Here is a 25,098-nt window from a genome sequence, read left to right on the forward strand (position 1 = left end):
GGAATGGAATGGAATGGAATGGAATGGAATAGAATAGAATAGAATAGAATAGAATAGAATAGAATAGAATAGAATAGAATAGAATGTGGAATAGAATGTGGAATAGAATAAAATAGAATAAAATAGAATAGAATAGAATAGAATAGAATAGATGGAAGGCACCTTGGAGGTCTTCTAGTCCAACCCCCTGCCCAGGCAAGAAACCCTCTACCATTTCAGACAAAAGGTTGTTCAACATCTTCTTAAAAACTTCCAGTGTTGGGGCATTTACAACTTCTGGTGGCAAGTTGTTCCACTGATTAATTGTTCTCACTGCCAGGAAATTTCTCCTTAGTTCTAGGTTGCTTCTCTCCTTGATGAGTTTTCACCCATTGCTTCTTGTCCTGCCCTCAGGTGCTTTGGGGAATAGCTTGACTCCTTCTTCTTTGGGGCAGCCCCCGAGATACTGGAAGACAGCTATCCTGTCTCCCCTAGTCCTTCTTTTCATTAAACTAGACATGCCCAGTTCCTGCAACCATTCTTCATATGTTTCAGCCTCCAGTCCCCTAATCATCTTTGTTGCCCTTCTCTGCACTCTTTCTAGATAGGATTGACAATGATTTGAAGGCACGTAGTCCACGATAATGTGTCTCCTAACTTGGTCAACAATAGACAACAAAAAGCAAACACAATAAAAGCAAAAACCAGTTGTACTTCACATAATAATTCCAGATCAGCTTGTGTCCCAAGGTGGTAATTCTGGGTTAAGGTGTCTTGTTGAGCAAAAAATAAATAAATAGTAAATTAAAAATGACGCATCTAGTGAAATGTTCTGCACAATGGTAGGACTTGAGGAAAACATTTGGCCAAGTAGGGGATTGTAGAGTTAGCACCCCTTCGAAACTAACAAGCATAACATTTATCCACAGGACTCCTAATTTAGACACGATAGGGGAGATCAAAGCAGGAGCTTCCTAAGAAGCACATCATATGTGAGCAAGGGCAAATTCTTTTTGGTAAACAAAATTTAGAATACCAGAGTTGGAAGTTAGAGGTCATCTAGTCCAACCCCCTGCTTAGGCAGGAATCCCTACACCACTTCAGGCAAATGGTTATCCAACCTCTTCTTAAAAACTTCCAGTGTTGGAGCATTCACAACTTCTGGAGGCAAGTTGTTCCACTGATTAATTGTCCTCACTTTCAGGAAATTTCTCCTTAGTTCTAAGTTTCTTCTCTCCTTGATTAGTTTCCACCCATCGCTTCTTGTCCTGCCTTCAGGTGCTTTGGAGAATAGCTTGACTCCCTCTTCTTTGGGGCAGCCCCTGAGATACTGGAAGGCTGCTATTGTGTCTCCCCTGGTCCTTCTGTAAATAAGGCGTGCCATGAAATCTGTCCCCCAGGGGCACTCAAGTATCCCTCCTTGAAGTCACTCCGAGTTGCATTTCTAGTGGTCCCTCTTAAATTCCAATGTTTACTTGGAATTTGTAAATTGTTAAAAAAAAAAAAAATGGAATTCCAAGCTTGGAAGCAGGAGAGTAAGGGACCTCTCTCAGTTGAACTTCCTGCGGCCATCTACGCTATGGCTAGGACAAACTTTCTAACTCTATACTTGCATTGACATGAGATACACATGTGCTTTGGCTTATGAAGTGCTTAGACTTACGGGGGTGAGGACACCAAATTGAAGAAGCTTCCTTTTCTATAAAGCACAGATAGTCCTCGACTTACGACCACAGTTGAGCCCAACATTTCTGTCGCTAAGCCAAGACGGTGCTTAGGTGAGTTTTGTCCCCATTTCTCCCCCTTTCTTGCCTCCGTTGTTAAGTGAATCAGCTGCAGTTGTTTAGTTAGGAGCACAGCTGTAAAGGGGAATCCGGCTTCTCCATTGACTTCCCTCGTCCGAAAGTCGCAAAATAGAAATAGCCATAGCCCTTAGATTTATATATTGCTTGGAAGGGAGGGAGGGAGGGAGGAAGGAAGGAAGGAAGGAAGGAAGGAAGACCAATAGCAATAGCCCTTAGATGTATATATCGCTTTGCATTTAGGCAGGCAGGAAGGAAGGAAGGAGAAAAGGAAGAGCAGTAGCAATAGCACTTAGACTTATATACCACTTCACAGGAAGGAAGGAAGGAAGGAAGGAAAGAAGAAAGGAAGGAAGAAAGGAAGGAAGGAAGAAAGGAAGGAAGGGCAATAGCAATAGCACTTAGACATATATCATTTTGCAAGCAGGCAGGAAGGCAGGAAGGAAGGAGAAAAGGAAGAACAGTAGCAATAGCACTCAGACTTATATATTGCTTCGAAGGAAGGAAGGAAGGAAGGAAGGAAGGAAGGAAGGAAGGAAGGAAGGAAGGAAGGAAGGAAGGAAGACCAATAGCAATAGCCCTTAGATGTATATATCGCTTTGCATTTAGGCAGGCAGGAAGGAAGGAAGGAGAAAAGGAAGAGCAGTAGCAATAGCACTTAGACTTATATACCACTTCACAGGAAGGAAGGAAGGAAGGAAGGAAAGAAGAAAGGAAGGAAGAAAGGAAGGAAGGAAGAAAGGAAGGAAGGGCAATAGCAATAGCACTTAGACATATATCATTTTGCAGGCAGGCAGGAAGGCAGGAAGGAAGGAGAAAAGGAAGAACAGTAGCAATAGCACTCAGACTTATATATTGCTTCGAAGGAAGGAAGAAAGGAAAGAAAAAGATAGAAGGAAGGAAGGAAAGAAGAAAGGAAGGAAAAAGATGGAAGGGAGGAAGAAAAGAGGAAAGGAAGGAAAAAGATGGAAGGAAGGAAGGAAGAAAGGAAGGAAAAAGATGGAAGGAAGGAAGGAAAGAGGAAAGGAAGGAAAAAGATGGAAGGAAGGAAGGAAGGAAGGAAGGAAAAAGATGGAAGGAAGGAAGGAAGAAAGGAAGGAAAAAGATGGAAGGAAGGAAGGAAGGAAGGAAGGAAGGAAGGAAGGAAGGACAAAGATGAAAGGGAAGAAGGAAGGAAGGAAGCTTTACAGCCCTCTCTAAGTGGTTTACAGAGTCATTCTACTGCCTGCCCACCCCAACAATCTGGGTCTTCGTTTTACTGACTTCGGAAGGATGGGAGGACGGGTCAACCAAAAGGGGATCACACAACTCCAGGATAGCGCAACCGTCATAAACATGGATCCGTTGGCAAGAGTCTGAATTTTGATCGCACGGCCATGGGCATGCCGCACCGGTTGTAAGTGTGAAAAATGGACCCATAAGACACTTTCCCCCACCCCCCCAGAACCGTTGTAGCTTTGAACGGTCACTAAACGCACTGTTGTAAGTCGAGGACTACCCGCAGGGACCTCTCAACTTTCTCTGCTCTCCTTCGGAAGCAGAAGTGAGGGAGATCTCCAGCGACACGTTTGGGACGTTTGGGGAAGCCATCTTAGCCCTGAGTTTCCTTTCAATTTTTTTTTCCTTTGTTTCCAGCGGCGCCTAGCTTAGCAAAACCCACCCACCGACTCCCATCCAACCCTGACGATAATGCTAGGCAGTTGATGGATTCTTTCCCGTCTTTAGCCAACGAAATAGGCGCCAAAAAAGGTGAAATGCGTTTCTGGCTCTACCAGCGCAGGGTTGGAAACATTCACCATAACCTTGTCGCCTTTCTTGAACAACCGGACCCCTGCCACATAAAGGCATTTATGCGATTGGGTCTCGATGGAACTCATGGACATAAGAAAGGCCGTCGGTTTAGGTGCAGAGTACTCTAAAGTTTCGTACTTGATCTCCTGCCACACGTTTTTGGGGCCCTTCGTTTTCATCCCGCAGCAGCTGTTTCCTTCGCAATTGCACCGATAGCAGGAAAACGTCACTTGAGAGTAAACAAAGTATCTTCCGTCTTTGGGGATGATGAAAGAAATGTTTTCCGCATCCAGTTGGAACTCGCCCGCTTTGGACTGAATGTCCCAAAGGAGGTTTGAACTGACCGGATTCCCATTCACACATTTGCTCCGGGAAACGTTAGAATTGACTGTGGGAACAAAGAGAAAGAAAACTTAGTTTATTGGCAAGTTTTGGATGACTTAGAACTGTGTCGCTTGCGGTCCGACCTAGGTATTGCATATAAAATTATACGTAGCAACAGGGGTGAAATGCTACCAGTTCGCTCTGGTTCGGACGAACCAGTAGTGATAAAAACTACTGGTGTGGGGGAACCGGTAGTAAAAAAAAAAGCTACCGGTTTGGGCGAACTGGTAGTTAGTTACCGGTTCAATGGAACCGGTAGTTAAAAAAGCTACCAGTTTGGTGGAACTGGTAGTTTAAAAACGCTACCAGTTCGTCCGAACTAGTATTTCTGATGATCAGCTGTGCCGCATGGTTTAGCTGCGCTGCATGGTTTAGCTGCGCTATAAAGCAGGAAGCTAAAATCCCACGGTACAGCTGTCCCCTGCCCCTCCCCAAGGTCAAACACAACCCTGATGCGGCTCTCAATGAAATTGAGTTTGACACCCCTGTGCTAGACAGACCCAGTGCAGAATACCAACTAACAAAATTGGACTTGTCGCCTTTGCTAAAAAATTTACCTCGTGCATGAACGCTTGGCTGGATTGCGGAATCTGAAATGTAAAGGAAAAGAAAGGATATTAAGCCAGCAGAATAATGTCTCTGAACATCTAATCCCAGGACTAAATTTGCAACTACGTTCGGAAGGGCGTTCTCTGTGGGGGCCCCGGCTTTATGGAATGAGCTGCCAGTGGAACTCCGTCTTCTCCCTGATCTCCGGACCTTTAAGCGCGAGCTCAAGACTTTCTTTTTTCACCAAGCGGGGCTGGCCTGATTGATTTTAGTATGGGGGGTTTTAGTGGGTTTTAATAGGGTTTTTACCAAGGTTTTAGTTTTGATAAATTTTAGCTAATATTTTAAGTTACAGCGATTGAATCAGTTTTTTAAATTTGATATTGTATTTTAAATTTGTTGGGATTCTTGTCGTTTTATTGGCTGTACACCACCCTGAGTCTTCGGAGAAGGGCGGTATAAAAATATGAATAAATAAATAAAATAAATAAATAAATAAAATTCCAGAAGATAACTTCCGTATAAATCACAAATGCACCGCTGATTTTAGGAAATATAGATGTTAAGAAATTGCCGGATAACTTTATGGCTACACCTATTCCCCTCTAAACATAAACTATATTTGAATATCTAATTGTAATGTTGAAATCTCAGCTTTCCTTTATGATCACAACTACAGAATTTCCACACTGCGGGAGTGACGTCCCTTGTTAACTGGATTTAATATTTGAGTTGCTTACATCTGTGATTAGGTCTCTCTGATCTTGGTTGTTTTCTTGCAGACATCTCATAACCCAATGAGGTAACATCATCAGTGCTAGAAGGGAGTGGGGGTTGCTATGACTGTGTATTACTGTTTCGGACAGGAAGGCTGTGCAGAGAGTGGTGAGGACAGCAGAAAAGATTACTGGGAGTTTACTTCCTTTTATTTAGGAAATGACATATAAGTGATGCTTGTCCATGGTCTGCAGTATTGTCTGGGATGCTACATATCGTCTCCATGACTGATTTTCCTTGTCTCCTTCCGGCAGGACATTTCTTGGTATTCAAAGCAGAACAACTAGATTCTGAAATAGCTTTGTACCATATAATATCAACCTTGTTAACGCTCAAGATTCCTTTTTCCACTATGTATTCAAAATGGATATATATATATATATATATAAGTGTGTATCTATCTCTATCTCTATCTATCTCTATCTATCTCTATCTCTATCCCTATCTCTATCTCTATCTCTATATATCTATATATCTATTTTTATTTATTTATTTATTTTGTCACACAGTATATATGCTTGAACGTAGTTTTAAATTTGGGATTTTAAAAAAAGGGGTTTAATTGAGGTTTTAAATTTGTATTTAAAAGTTAGAGCATCAATTGAATTTAACTGTCTATTCTTTTAGCTTTTTTTATGTATTATATGTTTTTCTGTTGTTTTTGACTGTGAACCGCCCTGAGTCCTTCGGGAGATGGGCGGTATACAAATATAAATAATAATAATAATAATAATAATAATAATAATAATAATAATAATAATAATAATAATAATAATAATAATAATAATAATAATAATAATATAAGCATAAGCATGTAATAACTATACAATATATAAACATATATATATAAGTATGAGTATGTAATAACTATATTAATTGGATATAACAAAAGGAAACAATAGGAGAGGAATGGAAGGCACGCTTGTGCTCTTATGCACACTCCTTATAGACCTCTTAGGAATGGGGTGAGGTCAATAGTAGACAGTTTTTGGTTGAAGCTTTGGGGATTTTGGGAAGAGACCACAGAGTCAGGTAGTTTAAGCCAGGCATTAACAACTCTGTTACTGAAGTCATATTTTCTGCAATCAAGATTGGAGCGGTTAACATTAAACTTAAATCTGTTGTGTGCTCGTGTATTGTTGCAATTGAAGCTGAAGTAGTCTTCGACAGGAAGGATATTGTAATAGATGATTCTATGAGTTAAACTCAGGTCATGTCAAAGGCGGTGTAGTTCTAAATTTTCTAAACCCAGGATTTCAAGTCTGGTGGCATATATATCTCTATATCATCTATATCTATATGTGTGTGCATGTATGTGTATAGAAAAAAGTGTCAATAAAGGTTATCTTATCTATCTTTTCAATCTTTTTAGTACTGATGATACTACCTAGTTGGATAATGAAATGTCTGCAAGAAAACAACCAAGTTCATAGAGCACCAAGGACCCCATAGTCCTCCTCTTTGTCTTCCTCCTCCTCCTCCTAGCACTGATGATGCTACCTAGTTGGGTAATGAAACGAGTGCAAGAAAACAACCAGGTTCAGAGAGCACCAAAGAATCCTCATTTCAACCCTGAGCTACGAATATTCTCCTTTATCGGTACCTCCGTTATTCTTGCAATTATACTTCAGAAGATGCTCCAGGAAGTTGGCATTTTAGCTTTGCTTTTCTAAGGCTGACTCTTGAGTCTTCTCAAGCATTTGTGTGAATTCTGCACCCAGCAAACTTGAATTCCTCCTTTTCTACACTCGGGTCTGAAAACCGCAACAATCCATAGACAAAACATCTGCAAAGCATCTTTTCTCTGACAGCTTCCCTTCAAGGGAAATTGTGTCTTCAAGACTGGCTGGCCGGGGCTGACTATGACTCTGTTCCATTGTTTATTATTCAATTCCAGTCATGAGATGCAAAACCTAAAATAGCATCGGCTCGCCTCAGTGGAGGAGGCTCGAAATAGTGTTTCGTAATTATTGAAGTGAGTTTATTCTCCTGAGCAATATCACTTCCCCTTATGGAATTGATTCCTACTGAAAGAATTCAGTTTTTCTGCTAAAAATATATTGCATCATGGCTAAGTCGTAATTAGGGAATGAATGAATGAATGAATGAATGAATGAATGAATGAATGAATGAATGAATGAATGAAAAAAATGATCTACTGTATTTTTCGGAGTATAAGACCTTACCGCCCCCCAAAAAGAGGGTAAAAATCTGGGTGCGTCTTATACTCTAAATGTAACTCCCCCCCCTGCTTCTCAAATAGAGGTTTCAGAGACTGAAAAAAGCATCAGAAACGAAGGTTCAGAAAAGAAGCCCCCAGACAGAGCTTCAGAAAAGAAGCCCCCAAACAGAACTTCAGAAAAAAAGCCTCCAAACAGAGCTTCAGAGGCTTTTTTTCTGAAGCTGTTTTGGAGGCTTTCAGAGGCAGAAAAAAAAAGCAAAAAAAAAAAAAAAAGCAAGGCACAGAGCTCACAACCAAGGAACCTGTTGCTAAAATTCACCTCTGGGAATAGGTGATTGGGAGTAGTCTGGGAGGAGGCCGATCCACCTGCCAATCAGCTTTTTTCTTATTTTCCTCCCCAAAAACTAAGGTGCATCTTATACTCCGAAAAATACGGTATGTTTCCTACATACATATACACACCACAGGTGATATTCAGCTGGTTCGGACCGGTTCAGGCGAACCGGTATCCTTGGGGTGGGCCTGCCCACCCACCCTGGCTCTATGCTGTCCTATTTTGGCTTGTTTTTGAGGCCGGGTGTAAGCACGGAAGGCACATGAATCGGTAACACCGAAATGTAAAACCCACTGCTGACACACACATACACAAATATACACGCACTTTTGGCTTATTTATTCATTAATAATATACTCATCTATTTCACTGGTGATTCTGGGTGTGGCGAAGGACAATCGATTAAGAAAAATAAACGAGAGGGGAGAAGTTCAAAAGCCATGTTAGAAAGTGTTACCGTATTTTTTGGAGTATAAGACGCACCTTCCCCCCCGCCCCGAAAAAAGGGTTTTAAAATTTGGGTGTGTCTTATACACTGAATGTAGCCCCACCCTCACTGCTTCCCCCCACCCTTTGGCCTCTGTCTCCCAGCAATTAACCTCCTTGCAGCAAGCAGCAAGAAGAAACAGTCCGTTTCAGCTTCAGCATAGCCTGATTAGCACAAGTTGATTGTCAGCTGGATCTGTCTCCTGACTTTCTGCTGTTTCAGGCTGCAGGGATTGCCATGGCCTATTGCTGCGCAGGCCTCTGCTGCTTGCTGCAAGGAGGTAAATTGCTGGGAGCAGATTTTTTTTTCCCCTTGTGCTAATCAAGCTATGCTGAAAACGAAAATGAAAGTAAAGCAGATTGTTTGCTGCAACGAGGCCAAATTTGCTGGGAGGCAAGAGGCAGATTTCTTTTACTTGTTTTCCTCACCCCAAAAAGGTAGGTGCGTCTTATAGTCCGGAGCATCTTATACTCCGAAAAATACGGTACTTCACAGAAAGAGGAGTGGAAACTTGGAGCCGGCTTCCAGTGTCAAATCTGATCTAATCCTCAAATTATCTATTTATTCCGCCTTGCTGCAACGCCTTGGCTTGATTTTTAAAAAAAATTTAATTTGATTTTATGGGTTTAAAATTTCTGCCAATTTTATAGGGCATTATTGTATTTTAGATTTGGCCATTTGAATAAGTTTTTTAAGGGTTGCTTTTAGTATTGTATGTATTGTTTCTTTTGTATTTTATTTTGGCTGTTCACCGCCCTGAGTCCTTCGGGAGAAGGGCGGTATACAAATTAAAATATTATTATTATTATTATTATTATTATTAAATTCCAAAGTTGGAAGCTGACTTTTCTTCCTTATCTTGTAAGAAATCTAACCCTGGTCTCCCAAGACACAAGACATTTAGCCAAGATAGTGTCTCCAAGCTGAGCCGTCAGTTTTGCCATCTCAATTGAGAATACCATGCGATATTCTGCTCTGGAATTTTAATTGCAAAAAGAAAAATAAACGAGAGGGGAGAAGTTCAAAAGCCATGTTAGAAAGTGTTACCGTATTTTTTGGAGTATAAGACGCACCTTCCCCCCCGCCCCGAAAAAAAAGGTTTAAAATATGCGTGTGTGTTATACACTGAATGTAGCCCCACCCTCACTGCTTCCCCCCACCCTTTGGCCTCTGTCTCCCAGCAATTAACCTCCTTGCAGCAAGCAGCAAGAAGAAACAGTCCGTTTCAGCTTCAGCATAGCCTGATTAGCACAAGTTGATTGTCAGCTGGATCTGTCTCCTGACTTTCTGCTGTTTCAGGCTGCAGGGATTGCCATGGCCTATTGCTGCGCAGGCCTCTGCTGCTTGCTGCAAGGAGGTAAATTGCTGGGAGCAGATTTTTTTTTCCCCTTGTGCTAATCAAGCTATGCTGAAAACGAAAATGAAAGTAAAGCAGATTGTTTGCTGCAACGAGGCCAAATTTGCTGGGAGGCAAGAGGCAGATTTCTTTTACTTGTTTTCCTCACCCCAAAAAGGTAGGTGCGTCTTATAGTCCGGAGCATCTTATACTCCAAAATACGGTACTTCACAGAAAGAGGAGTGGAAACTTGGAGCCGGCTTCCAGTGTCAAATCTGATCTAATCCTCAAATTATCTATTTATTCCGCCTTGCTGCAACGCCTTGGCTTGATTTTTAAAAAAAATTTAATTTGATTTTATGGGTTTAAAATTTCTGCCAATTTTATAGGGCATTATTGTATTTTAGATTTGGCCATTTGAATAAGTTTTTTAAGGGTTGCTTTTAGTATTGTATGTATTGTTTCTTTTGTATTTTATTTTGGCTGTTCACCGCCCTGAGTCCTTCGGGAGAAGGGCGGTATACAAATTAAAATATTATTATTATTATTATTATTATTATTAAATTCCAAAGTTGGAAGCTGACTTTTCTTCCTTATCTTGTAAGAAATCTAACCCTGGTCTCCCAAGACACAAGACATTTAGCCAAGATAGTGTCTCCAAGCTGAGCCGTCAGTTTTGCCATCTCAATTGAGAATACCATGCGATATTCTGCTCTGGAATTTTAATTGCAAAAAAAGAAAAAAAATGCTGGTTACTCAGTCCCTAGAGCTCAAAATATTTAATTCCCGGGGTGGTTCATGCACAAAACCACAACAAAATTCTTTCTGACCATAAAAGATCTTCTGATGGATCTGAGGCCAGCTTCACTTCCTTAATAGCTTCCAAAGAATAATCTTCTACTTCTCCTCACATCCTATGTTGTGTCAGTTGCCCAGAGTTACTCTATCGGTATATGCAATTGAATTGAAAACTCCTGATATTGAATTAATATTGCACTACTACACAGTAGAATTCAGTATAGTTACTGCCCTGATATAAAAAGGTAAAGGTTCCCCTCGCACATACGTGCTTGACTCTAGGGGGCGGTGCTCATCTCCATTTCAAAGCCAAAGAGCCAGCGCTGTCCGAAGACGTCTCCATGGTCATGTTTCCGGCATGACTCAACGCCAAAGGCGCACGGAACGCTGTTCCCATCAAAGGTGGTCCCTATTTTTTTCTACTTGCATTTTTAATTGCTTTCGAAACTGCTAGGTTGGCAGAAGCTGGAACAAGTAACAGGAGCTCACCCTGTTACATGGCAGCACTAGGGATTCGAACCGCTGAGCTGCTGACCTTTCGATCGACAAGCTCAACGTCCTAGTCCCTGAGCCACCAAGTCCCTCCCTGGGATAGATGCTGTTTTTCAGCCTATTTGTCTTCGTTTTTATTGTCCTCTTCTGGCTGCCAGATGGTAATAGTTCAAAAAAAAAAAAAAAGGGTGCCCAGGATGTTTTGAACTTTCTTAAGGCAGCGGGAGTTATAAAACTCTTCCAAGGAGGGGAGAGGGCAACCATGGATCCTCTGGGCAATGACGTTGACTCTCTGGAGACCTGTCCTATCTTGCTACTGTGCAATTGGCAAACCATACACAGGTGCATTAAGTTCAAATATTCTTTATGGTAGGGGTCTCCAACCTTGGCAACCTTAAGACTTGTGGACTTCAACTCCCAGAATTCTAAGTCTGTTTGAGGAATTCTGGGAGTCCACAATTCTGGCTCAGGACACTGAGGAGAAGAACTCTGGGAGTTGAAGTCCACAAGTCTTAAAGTTGCCAAGGTTGGAGACCAGTGGTGAAATCCAATTTTTTTGTACTACCGGTTCTGTGGGCGTGGCTTGGTGGACGTGGCTTGGTGGGTGTGGCAGGGGAAGGATACTGCAAAATCCCCATTCCCACCCCACTCTGGGACCAGCCAGAGGTGGCATTTGCCAGTTCTCCGAGCTGTTCAAAGTTTCCTCTACCGGTTCTCTGAACTAATCAAAATTTCCGCTACCGGTTCTCCCGAACCTGTCAGGACCTGCTGGATTTCATCCCCGTTGGAGACCCTTGCTCTATGGTGCAGCCGTAGAAGGTCACCAGCTGTTTTTCATTCAGTTGTTGTTTCCTGACAAGTCTCAGGTAGCATAATCTCCTGCCACCGTTCTTCCTATGTTTGAGCCTCCAGTCCCCTAAATATCTTGGTTGCTCTTCTCTGCACTCTTTCTAGATTCTCGGCATCCTTCTGACATCGTGGCGACCAAAATCGGATGCAATGTTCCAAGTGTATAAATAAAGCGGTACTAACATTACTGCCCTAAGGGTTTCCCTACCCCACCACCCTTGGAAACCAGAAATCAAGAGACAGCGATGCACAGCAAGGGGTAAACTCACCGCAGTTGTTGCAAAGTGGATTCCCATGCTGTTTTTGGGCAGCGGGCATCCTTTCCATTGGGATCTGCAAAAGAGGAAGCAGAGATATGTGACCGATTAAAAACAAAAGGGACCAGATGCTTCACCCAACAACTTCTGTCTGCTCGGATTCTCGATATTTCTCTGGCCAAACAAAATCCAGACATTGACTCATGCCGGTTCCCAACCGGACCTCATTTACTGAATTGAAAAATCTTGATGTTATTTCCCCCCCCTCTCTTCCAGACAGACAGATAGATGTGACAACATCGACAATTTGAGAAAGTAAGCCAAAGGTCAAAGATGTTCATGAAATGGAAATGATGTGAGGCCCTTGTCTAGACCTCTGAGGGGAGGTAGCAAGTTTGCCCGTTGCTAGGATCGATTGAACTTGTTCTTTTCTCATTATTTGGAGTGTACATTTGTAAAAGAAAGCCATTTATGGAAGGGAAAGGAAGAGAAGAGAAGAGAAGAGAAGAGAAGAGAAGGAGGGAAGGAGAAGGAAGGGAGAAGGGAAGGGAAGGGGAGAGGAGAGGAGAGGAGAGGAGAGGAGAGGAGAGAGGAGAAGAAAAAAGAGAAGATAATAATAATAATAATAATAATAATAATAATAATAATAATAATAATAATAATAAGAAGAAGAAGAAGAAGAAGAAGAAGAAGAAGAAGAAGAAGAAGAAGAAGAAGAAGAAGAAGAAGAAGAAGAAGAAGAAGAAGAAGAAGAGGAAGAAGAGGAAGAAGAAGAAGAATATTTTAATTTTTATACCGCCCTTCTCCCAAAGGACTCAGGGCGGTTAACAGCCAGATAAAATACAATACAATATACAATAAAACTCATTTAAAAAACTTATTCAATATGGCCAAATTAAAATTATAAAAGACCTGATATAAAACCCCATTTAAAATCCAATTTAAAACCCATGTTATGCCAGTCCTGCTCGAAAGAATAGATACATCTTCAGAAGAGAAGAGGAGAGGAGAGGAGAGGAGAGGAGAGGAGAGGAGAAGAGAAGGAGGGAAGGAGAAGGAGAAGGAAGGGAGAAGGGAAGGGAAGGAAACGAAGAGAAGAGAAGAGAAGAGAAGAGCAGGAGGGAAGGAGAAGGAAGGGAGAAGGGAAGGGAAGGCAAAGGAGAGAAGAGAAGAACAGAGTTGGAAGGGACCTTGGAGGTCTTCTAGTCCAGCCCTCTGCTTAGGCACGAAACCCTACACCACTTCAGACAAATGGCTATCCAAGATCATAAAAACTTCCAATGTTGGAGCATTTACAACTTCTGGTGGCAAGTTGTTCCACTGATGAATTATTCTCACTGTCAGGAAATTTCTCCTTAGTTCTAGGTTGCTTCTCTCCTTGATTAGTTTCCACCCATTGCTTTTTGTCCTGCCTTCAGGTGCTTTGGAGAATAGCTTGACTCCCTCTTCTTTGTGGCAGCCCCTGAGATATTGGAACACTGCTATCATGTCTCCCCCAGTCCTTCTTTTCATTAAACTAGACCTACCCTAGTTTAGACACAGCAAAACTAGACCAAACATAGCAATGGAAGAGAGTATTTGTAGCTCAAGGTTGAAATGTGAGGTCCTTGATGCTCTTATGACAGTGATGGCTAACCTTTTCAGGATCGAGTGCCCAAAGCGCAAGCATGCGCACAAATCCGCCCAAAAATGCAATACATGTGCAGCCTCTGCATTCGTCTTGTCCCCAGTGGGCATGTGCAGCAGAGACCTGAAGACCAGCTGGCCAGCAGGAGGCACACACATATGTGCAGTGGATCTGACTTTGGGCAACGGCTCAAATGCCATCAGAGAGCGCACTGCGTGCCACCTCTGGCACACGTGCCCTAGGTTCGCCGTCACAGCTCTATGAGCTTTGTGGTTTTCTTGAAGATGTTTCACTACCAACTAGGTAACATCATCAGTGGTAATAGGAACATAAAGCAAAGCCTACTCCGTTCCAGTACTGATGATGTTACCTAGTTCGGTAATGAAACATCTTCAAGAAAACCACAAAGCTTAGAGAGCACCATGGACATGGAGTTCTCCTTCTCCTTCTTTCCTCCTCCCCCTCCTCCACAAAGCCCACTCCTTTCTAGAACTGATGATGTTCCCTAGTTGGGTCATGAAACATCTGCAAGAAAACCACCAAGCTTAGAAAACGTCAAAGTCCTCCCAGGAAAAATAGCATGTTTTACTAAACGGGAGCAACTGAATTGTCAAATAAAATATTTTGGATTAACTTCAGCGTTTATGGATCTACAATAGACATTTTGGTCAGAGATCGCTGCTGGAATGCTTTTATGTCTATGGAGAAATATAATATAATTCATCTGTCCATATTCAGCAGACAGCAGAATCAACATGCTGTTCTACAGAAAGGAATCTCGCTGTGGTTAAATTCTTTTGCATAGAGGGAATATCTGGGAAGGATTATCTCCCAGCCTACGCAAACAGAGAGATTTGAGGTGTGGTGCTATAGAAAGAGGCTAAAATTTGTTTGGTATATAAGTCCAACTCACAGCAGAATGAACTAGAGTCCTGCTGAAGGGAATCAAATCTTCATCGCCTCCAACATTCTGATTATCCCTATTCCTTAATACCGGATTCGGGTCTCTGCGGATTTTACTTTGCTAGTTGTTGCTGACTGTAGGGAGTGCTGTTTCCTTCCCAGCAAAGTGGTACCTATTTATCTACTCACATTTGCATGCTTTGGAACTGCTAGGTTGGCAGGAGCTGGGATGAGGATGGGAGCTCACCCTATCGTGTGGCACTCGGGTCTTGAACCTGGGCTACCAGCTTTTCCAGCTGATAAGCTCAGCGTCTTAACCGTTTGAGCCACCGCGCCACCAACATCAAAATCCACATGCCCATTTCTCCAAAGTTTTCTTCCCTTTGCGACAGCGGCTTCCATTTTTCCAGCTATTCTAAAGCAGGGATCTCCAACCTTGACAACTTTAAGACTTGTGGACTTCAACTCCCAGAGTTGAAGTCCACAAGTATTACGGCGTCCTTCATTTAATCCACCAAGGAAAGATTGAAGGCAAACGAGGTCCAGACAGAAGAAGAACATCATGGCTTCAAAATCTAAGAGGATCGGTTTGGACAAAACTCAGCAGCACTTTTTCATGCGGCTGTTGATAAAAATTGGATCGCCAACATGATCGCCAATTTCCAATGATGGATACAGCAGAAGATGAAGAAGGATACAATTTGTGGCTAAGGCATAATGTTGTCTGCTTGGTTTGGGCTCTGTCTAGTGTCTCAATCCAATCATTATTTGTAAGCCATGTTTTATAGCTTAATGCCTCTGTGTATTAATCAGCAATCTGCGGTTAAGACAAACCATGTCTTCCGCAATGCGAGGACTGAGAGAGTGTCTGGAGACAGTCCTGGCAAACTTCATTTTTCAAATCAACCCAGTTATCTGGTTTCACCCATTGAACAGTAAACGCTAGCTGATCTACTGGAATCGGCGTCTGATGTAAGCTTTACATCTGCTGCTTGTAAATAATGATTTACAGTTAAACACGATCTACCAGGCGACTTTGAGAAGAATGAACGGGCAATGGTTCAGTGACCGCCTTGTGGTCAGCTTTAAAATATAAAAAGGCTGAGTCACAGAACAAAGCAACATCCCTGTGGTAGAAAAACCAGAAGGGCAGGAGGAAAAAAAAGAAAAGAAACAAAGTTCAGAATAACTTTCTGAGGGATGTTTTAAAAAAAATTAAAAAGTTTGTGAGGAAGGTCTCGGAAGACCTGATTAAATTATTCTGCTAAGTACTTATTTACTGCCTCACAATGCTTTACAGTCCTCTCTAAGTGGTTTACACTTTACCAACCCTGGAAGGATGGAAGGCTGAGTCAACCTTGAGCTGGTGAGACTCGAACTGTTGGCAGCGGGCAGAATTAACCTGCAATACTGCATTCCAACCACTGGGCCACCGTGGCTCTTTCGAGAAGAGTTTGGACAGCCATTTTGTCTAGGATGGGATCAGGTCTCCTGCTTGAACAGGGGCACGGACTAGAAGACCTCCAAGGTCCCTTCCGCGATCCTTTTGGGAATGCACGCTATGAAAACTGTGCCAACACTCAAACAAGAGTTTGAGATTGGAACTCCCTTTTATTGGAGGTTGGGCAAACAGTTGCAGGAGCGTCAAACTCAATTGCATTGAGGGCCACATGAGGGCTGTGGTTGATCTTGAGGGTGTGGCCAATTGGGTGGGCGTGGCCAGCTTGACGCCACTCCCCAAACTGCTGGCATGTTTCCTTTTTCCACTGGGTAGACCGGGCCAAAGCGACGCGGGCTGGCCCCTTACATTTCCCAGGATGGCCCCACGGGTTGGATCCGATCACATCACGGGCCGCATCCAGTGGTGGGATTCAACCGGTTCTGCCCGGATCGTGCGAACCGCTAGCGGCGACTGCGGGAGGCTCCGCCCAACCGCCTGGATGTAATGCGTGACTACTATGCGTGCCCAGAGGTGGCGCATGCGCTCACATTTGCGAACCGGTAGGGAAGGGAATCCCACCTCTGGCTGCATCCGTGGGTCTCATGTTTCACACCCCTGACGTTTGCGATCAAGCGAATGGTTCGTGACAGCACCCTCGGGGAATAACAGACCATTAAAACTAGCCAGGCGAACATCAGTTCGCTTTCAGCCGGCTGGGGAAGAAACTGGATCAAGAGAAAGCAAGATCTCGAGGCCTATCAGAAGTGGCCTGTTCCCTTATCAGCTGCACAGGTAGGCCCTTCCTGCGGTGAATAGCCAAGCCCCGTTCACATTCCAGCGATAAAATCCTGATAGCAAAAATAAACACCGCCTGTTCCTTTCAAAGCATTTTATTGGACGTCTACGAATTAGACGATCAGGTTTGGTTTTATAATTAGGTTCCCTTCCTTCCTGCCCCTTCCTGTTGTGGTTTTATTTGCCGGTTCCTCGTGGTCTGATGGCTTCAAGTTCAGAAGGTGCAGCTCTTTATGGGAAGCTTGCAAGGAGAATATTAAGGATATTTTTCTCTTGCACACGTTCCTAGAAAGGGCTTTCTAGGAATTTCAATCCCCATCCACCACCCCAATTAAGCAAATTCTTCAACAAGCTTCCCAATGTTACAAACGCTTCAGGAAGAGGTGGGGATGTTAGTGGGTTATAATAACTCAGCCGATAAATGATTCATGTTAGCTGCTCTCAACAGTTAAATGTGGGTTTCTTGGTACTCTCTGAGCTTGCTTGTTTTCTTCTGACATTTTATTACCCAGCCACTATATCATCATCATCATCATCAGTGCTAGAAGGAACTGTATTTAAATAGAGAGCAAATCCATTTCTTTCTAGCACTGATCATGTTCCCTAGTTGGGTCTTGAAACATCTGCAAGAAAACCACCAAGCTGAAAGAGCACCAAGGACCTCACAGCCCTCCTCCTCTTCTTCCTCCTCTTCCTCTACTCCACAAACCCCATTCCTTTCTAGCACTGATATTATTCCCTAGATGGGTCATGAAATGTCCGCAAGAAAATCACCAAGGACCCCACAGTAATCTCCCTCTCCTCCCCTCTCCTCCTCCCCCTCCTCTTCCTCTTCCCCCTCCTCTTCCTTCTCCTCCTCTCCAGAAATCCAATTCCCTTCTATCATTGGTGAGGTTCACACACATAAATCTCTTCCTCTGTGAAAATTACTTTCCATACCAATACAATTCCTACCTATCACATAATACTGACATAATAATTTTCCAACTGTCGATTTATCAATAATTCTTTATCCCGACATTCCTCCTCCTCTCTAACCATTGATACATTTTATTCCAAAGCTCATGATATCATATTATTATTATTATAATCCCTGCTTCTTGAAGGTGTTCTTTTCTCTGATGTTGGAGAACCAGTGATTTTTGGAATGTCAGAACCCTTTAGTTCAGGAAGGAAGGAAGGAAGGAAGGTGAAGGAAGGAAGATGAAGGAAGGAAGGTGAAGGAAGGAAAGGGAAAGGGAAGAGCAATAGCAATAGCACTTACTTATATACTGCTAGGAAGGAAGGAAGGAAGGAAGGAAGGGAGGGGAAAGGGAAGAGCAATAGCAATAGCACACTTATATACTGCTAGGAAGGAAGGAAGGAAGGAAGGAAGGAAGGAAGGAAGGGAGGAAGGAAGGAAGGGAAGGAGGGAGGGAGGGGAAAGGGAAGGAGGGGGAAAGGGAAGAGCAATAGCAATAGCACTTACTTATATACTGCTAGGAAGGAAGGAAGGAAGGAAGGAAGGAAGGAAGGAAGGAAGGAAGGAAGGAAGGAAGGAGGAGGAGGGAGGAGGAAGGAAGGAAGGAGGAGGGAGGAGGAGGAAGGAAGGAGGGGGAAAGGGAAGAGCAATAGCAATAGCAGTTACATATATTGCTGGGAAGGAAGGAACAAAGGAAGGAAGGAAGGAAGATGAAGGAAGAAAGGGAAAAGGGAAGAGCAATAGCACTTACTTATATATTGCTTGGAAGGAAGGAAGGAAGGAAGGAAGGAAGGAAGGAAGGAAGGAAGGAAGGAAGGAAGGGGAAAGGGAAGAGCAATAGCAATAGCATTTACTTATATATTGCTTGGAAGGAAGGAAGGAAGGAAGGAAGGAAGGAAGGAAGGAAGGAAGGAAGGAAGGAAGGAAGGAAGGGGAAAAGGAAGAGCAATAGCAATAGCACTTACTTATATATTGCTTGGAAGGAAGGAAGGAAGGAAGGAAGGAAGGAAGGAAGGAAGGAAGGAAGGAAGGGGAAAAGGAAGGAAGGGGAAAGGGAAGAGCAATAGCAATAGCATTTACTTATATATTGCTTGGAAGGAAGGAAGGAAGGAAGGAAGGAAGGAAGGAAGGAAGGAAGGAAGGAAGGAAGGAAGGGGAAAAGGAAGAGCAATAACAATAGCTCTCAGCAATAATCTCAAGGGAGTCCCTCCCTCCCACAGGTGCCCCTGACACGAGTGACATCCAGCTGGCCATGCCCAGTTATGGCCACTCCACCCCCCCCTTAACCATGCCCCCCACCGGCCCTCCAAGGTCAAACACAACCCTGATGTGGCCCTCAATGAAATCGAGTTTGACACCCCTGCTTTAGATGGAGAACAGTTTGGAGGCCCTCGCAGAGTACAGCACGTTAGCGCAACGGTGCAGAAGTTGACTTGTGGGATGATGCAACAGAGAGAAATTACCCTGCGTTACACATCATTTCTGAGACACAAGGTTACAACCCTTGGCAAACGTGCAGCTGGGACGGGTCCAACAATCATAACAACAACAGCGTGGCTCTTACGAGCAACATTCTGAGCTGGCCCAATGCCACAGCAGATGTTGAGGCAAAAACATCGATGCGCCATTCAGCTGTCGGGAGGACGGCCCAAAATACAGAGGGGACTGAAAGATTCCTCCGCACACTTTGCTAGGTCCAACTATTGAAATCAGCATTTTGGTAATGTCAGAGGCTGTAGCCCTAGTCTATCAGCTGCACTGATGATGTTACCTGGTTTGGTAGTGAAACATCTGCAAGAATGCAGCTAGGTTCAGAGAGCTCCACAGTCCTTCTCCTTTTCCCCTCTCACTTTCCTCCTCCTCCTTCTCCTTCTCCCACTCCCTCTCTCTCTCCTACCCCCATTCTTTCTCCTACTCCTTCTCCATCTCCTCTCTCCCTTTCGAACTCCCTCTCCTTCTCCATCTCCAACTCCTTCTCCAACTCCCTTTCCATCTCCATCTCTCTCTCCTTCTCCTTCTCCTTCTCCTCCTCCTCCTCCTTCCTTTCAAACTCCAACTCTTTCTCCAACTCCCACACCCTCCTCCTCCTCCTCCTCCTCCTCCTTCTCCATCTCCTCCTCCCTTTCCCTCTCCCTCTCCCATTCCCTCTCCTTCTCCTTCTCCATCTCCTTTTCTCTCTCCCTTTCTAGCTCCTTCTCCAACTCCCTCTCCAACTCCCACTCCTCCTCCTCCTCCTCCTCCTCCTCCATAAATCCCTAACACTGATGAGGCTACCTAGTTGGGTAATGAAACATCTCCAAGAAAGCCACCAAGCTCGGAGAGCCTCAAGGACCCCACAGCCTATCAGCGTTTCCTTTTCAAAATAGGCAGGGCTAGCCCACTGCTGAAAGTTTTTCATTTCTCTCCAGCTATTCTCCTCCGGCCGACTATCGTAAATTTCCTTTCCTTTGGGGGCGAGGGATGGAACGATTAGCAAGTGAACACACGGACATGTGCAAGTAAAAATGAAGGGGTAGAGCAGAGGATACGTGACACAGCAAAACAGCAGCTGTCCAACTCTACGTGACGCATATTTCGGTGACCTTAAACACAACAGCATTTCGTAGTTTCCCTGTTCGGGATTTGGCAGAGCAAAGCATGAAATAACTTCTTGCAACCGGCTGCCCCTTTTTTTGCGGTGGGAAAAAAAATATCCATGCTAGAGAGGGAGGAAATGAGATAACAGGAAGTCATCCATCAAAGGGAGATCCTTCAATGTTTCATGGCAGCAGGGAAGACGTCTCTTGGGAAAAAAAAACCAAAGAAAAAAAAACCCCTGGAATATTTTGGAAACTCGGAAGTTCAAAACCACAGCTGGTGCTCTGGCAACATACCAGTTCAGTTCAGGGCCAAAATTCTACTCCACCACTACAATTCCAGCAATGCATCTCAATGCCATACAGAAGATTGTGCTTGGAATCAAGGCGTTCTTGAGTTCCAATTGCTTACCAAACAGTTCATTCGAGATGCTTTAAACCACGTCGACATACAGATTAACGGAAGAGACCTTATAGGTCATCCAGTCCAATCCACTGCCCAAACAGACCAGTGGTAGGTTTCAAATTTTTTTACTACCGGTTCTGTGGGCGTAGCTTGGTGGGCCTGGCAGGGGAAGGATACTTTAAAATCTCCATTCCCTCCCCTCTCCAGGGGAAGGTTACTGCAAAATCCCCATTTCCTGCCGGTCAGCTGGGACTTGGGAGGCAGAGAATAGATGGGGGTGGGGCCAGTCAGAATTTTTACTACCGGTTCTCTGAACTACTCAAAATTTCCGCTACCGGTTCTCCAGAACTGGTCAGAACCTGCTGAATAACCACCTCTGAAGCAGACCCTACACCATTTCTGACAGATGGCAGTCCAGTCTATTCTTGAAAACGTCCAGTGATGGAGTTCCCACAACTTCTGTTCCATTGGTGGATTGCACTCACTGTCAGAAAATTTCTCCTTATTTCTAGGTTGAATCTCTCCTTGTTCAGTTTCCATCCATTATTCCTTGTCTGGCCTTTGGGTGCTCCGGAGAATAGCTTGACTTCCTCTCCTTTGGGGCAGCCCCTCAAATATTGGAACATGCTATCATGTCTCCCTTGGTCCTTCTCTTCACTAGAACTAGCCAGGCCCAGTTCCTGCAACCGTTCAGCGTGTGTTTTAGCCTCCAGTCCCCTAATCTGCTAACTTGGTTTAGTCTACAGACATTTTTGATTTTGGAACCATATTAATAACTGGGAAGGACACAGTAGAGGGGAAAAATGCCAAATCCCGTCTTAACATCTGGCTGATCTTGCAGTGAACCATAATAATAATCCACCAAAGGGATCTAAGAAGTGGTGAAATGTAAAATTTGTTACTACCAGTTCTAAGGGCGTGGCTTGGTGGGGGGGGGGTGTTAATGTGACTGGGTGGGCGTGGTCAACTTTTTTTTTTTACTTTTAAAAGCATTTTTTCCCGCAACCACTTCAGCCGAAGAGGTTGTAAAAAATGCTTTTAAAAGGCTCTGACGATCCTAGCTGAGTTGTCTGATCATCAGAGGCTTTTGTTTTTACTTTTAAAAGCATTTTTTCGGCTGAAGAAAAAATGCTTTTAAAAGTAAAAACAAACAAACAACCTCTGATGATCACGCGGCTCAGCTGCGCATTTGGGGGGCAGGGATTTTTGCTACTGGTTCTCCGAACCACCCGTGGCCATCGCTACCGGATTGGGCGATCTGGTCCAAACCGGGAGCATTTCACCCCTGGATCTAAGGATATAACTTTTTTTTGCTATCATTAAGGGTTAAATTGCAACCTATGACCATCATTTGTGTTGTAAATGTTGTACCTTTGATGTATTTTTTTTTTCTTTTTCTTTTCTTTTATGTACATTGAGAGCATATGCACCAAAACAAATTCCTTGCGTGTCCAATCACACTTGGCCAATAATGAATTCTATTCTATTCTGTTCTGTTCTGTTCTGTTCTGTTCTGTTCTATTCTATTCTGTTCTATTCTTAGACTCATAGGGCTGGAAGGGACCGCGGAGGTCTTCTAGTCCAACCCCTGCCCAAGGCAGGAGACTTCAATTGGTTGTCTATCAACAATTTATCGACTATCAATTACTATCAACCATAGTAATCCATCAAATCTGATGGATTACCTTGATTATGGCAGCCAGTGTGTGTACTGGTTGCATCTCAACAATTTAAGAACTACTTGATCTGGCTGTTACTCAAACGGATGGGCTCCAATCCAGTTGAAGCCCAATTTTGGGAAGTGAAGAAAACTAGCAGGAGAAAAGCAAGAGAAGGGAAACGGGGCTTCCAACCACATCTGGAAACAAGAACCTTCATTTTCCTAAAATAGTTCTTCTCCCTTTTGTAGATCCCTGTAGGAGAACTCAGCTCAATGGCTTTTCCCATCTTCCAAGGAATGGTCAAGCAATCCCTTCCTTTTCCTCATTTTGTCCTTCCTTTTTTCTTGTCCCACCAACCAACCGGTCTGATGGAGTTCTTGGGCGTGGCAGAAATGGGCAACCACTGGATTGGACTTCACAGTTTTCCCCAAGGGTCCTTCCTATTCCCCAACCCAACACTTCCATTCCATACGTTTCTCTGAAGAGATGAGAAACATCTGTCCAGAACGATATAGGATCCCTTGCCATGGGCAGAGAGGGTTGGAATAGAAGACCTCCACGATCCCTTCCAACTCTATGATTGTATGTCAAGGGAGATTCTCAGTCATTCAGCAACTAAGATGATTAGGGGTCTGGAGGCTAAAACATACGATGAACGGTTGCAGGAACTGGGCCTGGCTATTCTAGTGAAGAGAAGGACGAGGGGAGACAGGATAGCAGTCTTCCAATATTTGAGGGGCTGCCACAGAGAGGAGGAAGGGGGTCAAGCTATTCTCCAAAGCACCTGAAGGCCAGACAAGGAATAATGGATGGAAACTGAACAAGGAGAGATTCAACCTGGAAATAAGGAGAAAGTTTCAGACAGTGAGAACAACCAACCCATGGAACAGAAGTTGCCTTCAGAAGTTGTGGGAGGTTCATCACTGGGAGCTTCCAAGAAGAGACTGGACTGCCATCTGTCAGAAATGGCACAGGGTTTCCTGCTTGGGCGGGGGGGGGGGGTTGTGCTAGATGGCCTCCAAGGTCCCTTCCAACTCTGTTAATCTGTTAAAGATCTGTTAATGATTATCCCAAAGGTATATAATCTGGACTTTGTTCTTTTTCCTTGAGAAGACAGGTTTCACTTCTCATCCTGAGAAGCAACTTCTTCGGTTCCCTTCCACTTCTGTACTGAAGAACCGAAGAAGCTTCCTTGGGATGAGAAGCGACACATCTTCGACAGGGTGGGTGGTGGTGGGCAGAAAAGTTTAGTTGCCTCTTGAAAGAAAAGCCCTTTTGAAAAAAAAGCACAATCTCGGATTGTTCCTCCCTTACTACAAGAAGGAATAATAATAATAATAATAATAATAATAATAATAATAATAATAATAATAATAATAATAATAATAATAATAATAATAATAATAATAATAATAATAATTATTATTATTATTATTTGCCGATACATCACGCAGTCCTAAACGCTTGGGAAGTGTTCGACTAGTGATCTGTGATACGAAATCCAGCATAATTATCTTGTTTGCTGTGTATACTGTCATTTTGTGTAAATAATAATAATAATAATAATAATAATAATAATAATAATAATAATAATAATAATAATAATAACGACGACGACGACAACAACAACAACAACAACAACAACAACAACAACAACAACAACAATAATAATAATAATAATAATAATAATAATAATAATAATAATATAATACGCTTGGGAAGTGTTCGACTAGTGATTAGTGATACGAAATCCAGCATAGTCTACCTGAGGGTAGAACAAGAAGCAATGGGTGGAAACTAATCAAGGAGAGAAGCAACCTAGAACTAAGGAGAAATTTCCTGACAGTTAGAACAATTCATCAGTGGAACAACTTGCCTCCAGAAGTTGTGAATGCTCCAACACTGGAAATTTTTAAGAAAATGTTGGATAACCATCTGTCTGAGATGGTGTAGGGTTTCCTGCCTGGGCAGGGGGGTTGGACTAGAAGGCCTCCAAGGTCCCTTCCAACTCTGATATTATTATTATTATTATTATAGTTGTATATACTGTCATTTTGTGTAAATAATAATAATAATAATCAGAGAAAAATTGACAGCTGCGCTATGCCTCCAAGCCAACGCGCACACAGCTCCATCCTCACCCTCTGGGAAAGTCCAGAAGAAGGCTCTTTTCCAAGCACATCTGGAAGATGAGAGGCGCCAAACCAACCCGCTCCTTACCTCCTCGGCTTTTTCCGTCACTTTGGCTCGTATCAAGTACAGCACCGGCAGAGCCAAAAGGAACATCCCCAGGAAACCCAGCCCGCACAGGCAGCGCAGGGCTTTGACCTCGCGTTTCTTGCAACAGCGGCCGCACCTGCTGCAGCCGCCCGGCGCGCTTCTCGGCTCCCCGAAAGTCATGGCGATGATGGCTTCCACACGCCGGAGGGATGTCCGCATCCAACCTCAAGAGATGTGGCTCACGGGCCTTTGGAAACCCCTGCTATAAATAGGCTGAAATTGGGCAGGCAGGCAGGCTGGCCCATCCTTCCCGGAGCCACGAATTGAGGGGGTGGAACCACGCCTCGTTGTATTCTGCCCGGCCGGGTTTATGCTGCCGCACCTACTCTTAGGGAGAGAGAGAGACAGGCGGGAGGGTGGTGGTGGGGAGGGGGCGGCTTTGGAAAGGACGCAGCCGCTGGAGAGAGGTCGGGTGTGTGTGTGTGTGTGTG

At 43.6% G+C, this 25,098-nt stretch overlaps 2 protein-coding genes across 2 annotated transcripts in view; one reads left to right on the forward strand and one right to left on the reverse strand.

Annotated features, from left to right (window-relative positions):
• TMEM268 (transmembrane protein 268) overlaps positions 1 to 9,015 on the forward strand; it is a 50,794-nt gene extending 41,779 nt beyond the window's left edge. The window contains exon 8 of the mRNA XM_058159718.1: positions 6,655 to 9,015. Coding sequence (XP_058015701.1) covers positions 6,655 to 6,660 — 6 coding nt within the window. The 3' untranslated portion in view covers positions 6,661 to 9,015. The remainder of the gene's footprint in view (positions 1 to 6,654) is intronic.
• Positions 1 to 25,019, reverse strand: TNFSF15 (TNF superfamily member 15). Its single transcript, XM_058159719.1, has 4 exons — positions 24,608 to 25,019; positions 12,030 to 12,093; positions 4,514 to 4,546; positions 1 to 3,960 (listed from the first exon to the last, which is right to left on the reverse strand). Exons 1-4 carry the CDS (start codon positions 24,824 to 24,826, stop codon positions 3,503 to 3,505), a joined length of 774 nt encoding a protein of 257 aa, XP_058015702.1. The 5' UTR covers positions 24,827 to 25,019; the 3' UTR covers positions 1 to 3,502.
• Positions 25,020 to 25,098: the final 79 nt, after the last annotated feature.

This window comes from Ahaetulla prasina, chromosome 16 (genome assembly GCF_028640845.1).
Source record: "Ahaetulla prasina isolate Xishuangbanna chromosome 16, ASM2864084v1, whole genome shotgun sequence".
Classification (NCBI taxonomy): Eukaryota; Metazoa; Chordata; class Lepidosauria; order Squamata; family Colubridae; genus Ahaetulla; species Ahaetulla prasina.

Bases quoted from the DNA above. Each gene is read 5' to 3' on its own strand.
- TNFSF15 (XM_058159719.1), bottom strand. From the start codon at position 24,826: ATGCGGACATCCCTCCGGCGTGTGGAAGCCATCATCGCCATGACTTTC. The intron at 12,094-24,607 runs GTAAGGAGCGGG...CCTCTTTTGCAG, and splicing joins TGACGGAAAAAGCCGAGGAG to ATCCCAATGGAAAGGATGCC. The intron at 3,961-4,513 runs GTAAATTTTTTA...TTGTTCCCACAG, and splicing joins GCCAAGCGTTCATGCACGAG to TCAATTCTAACGTTTCCCGG.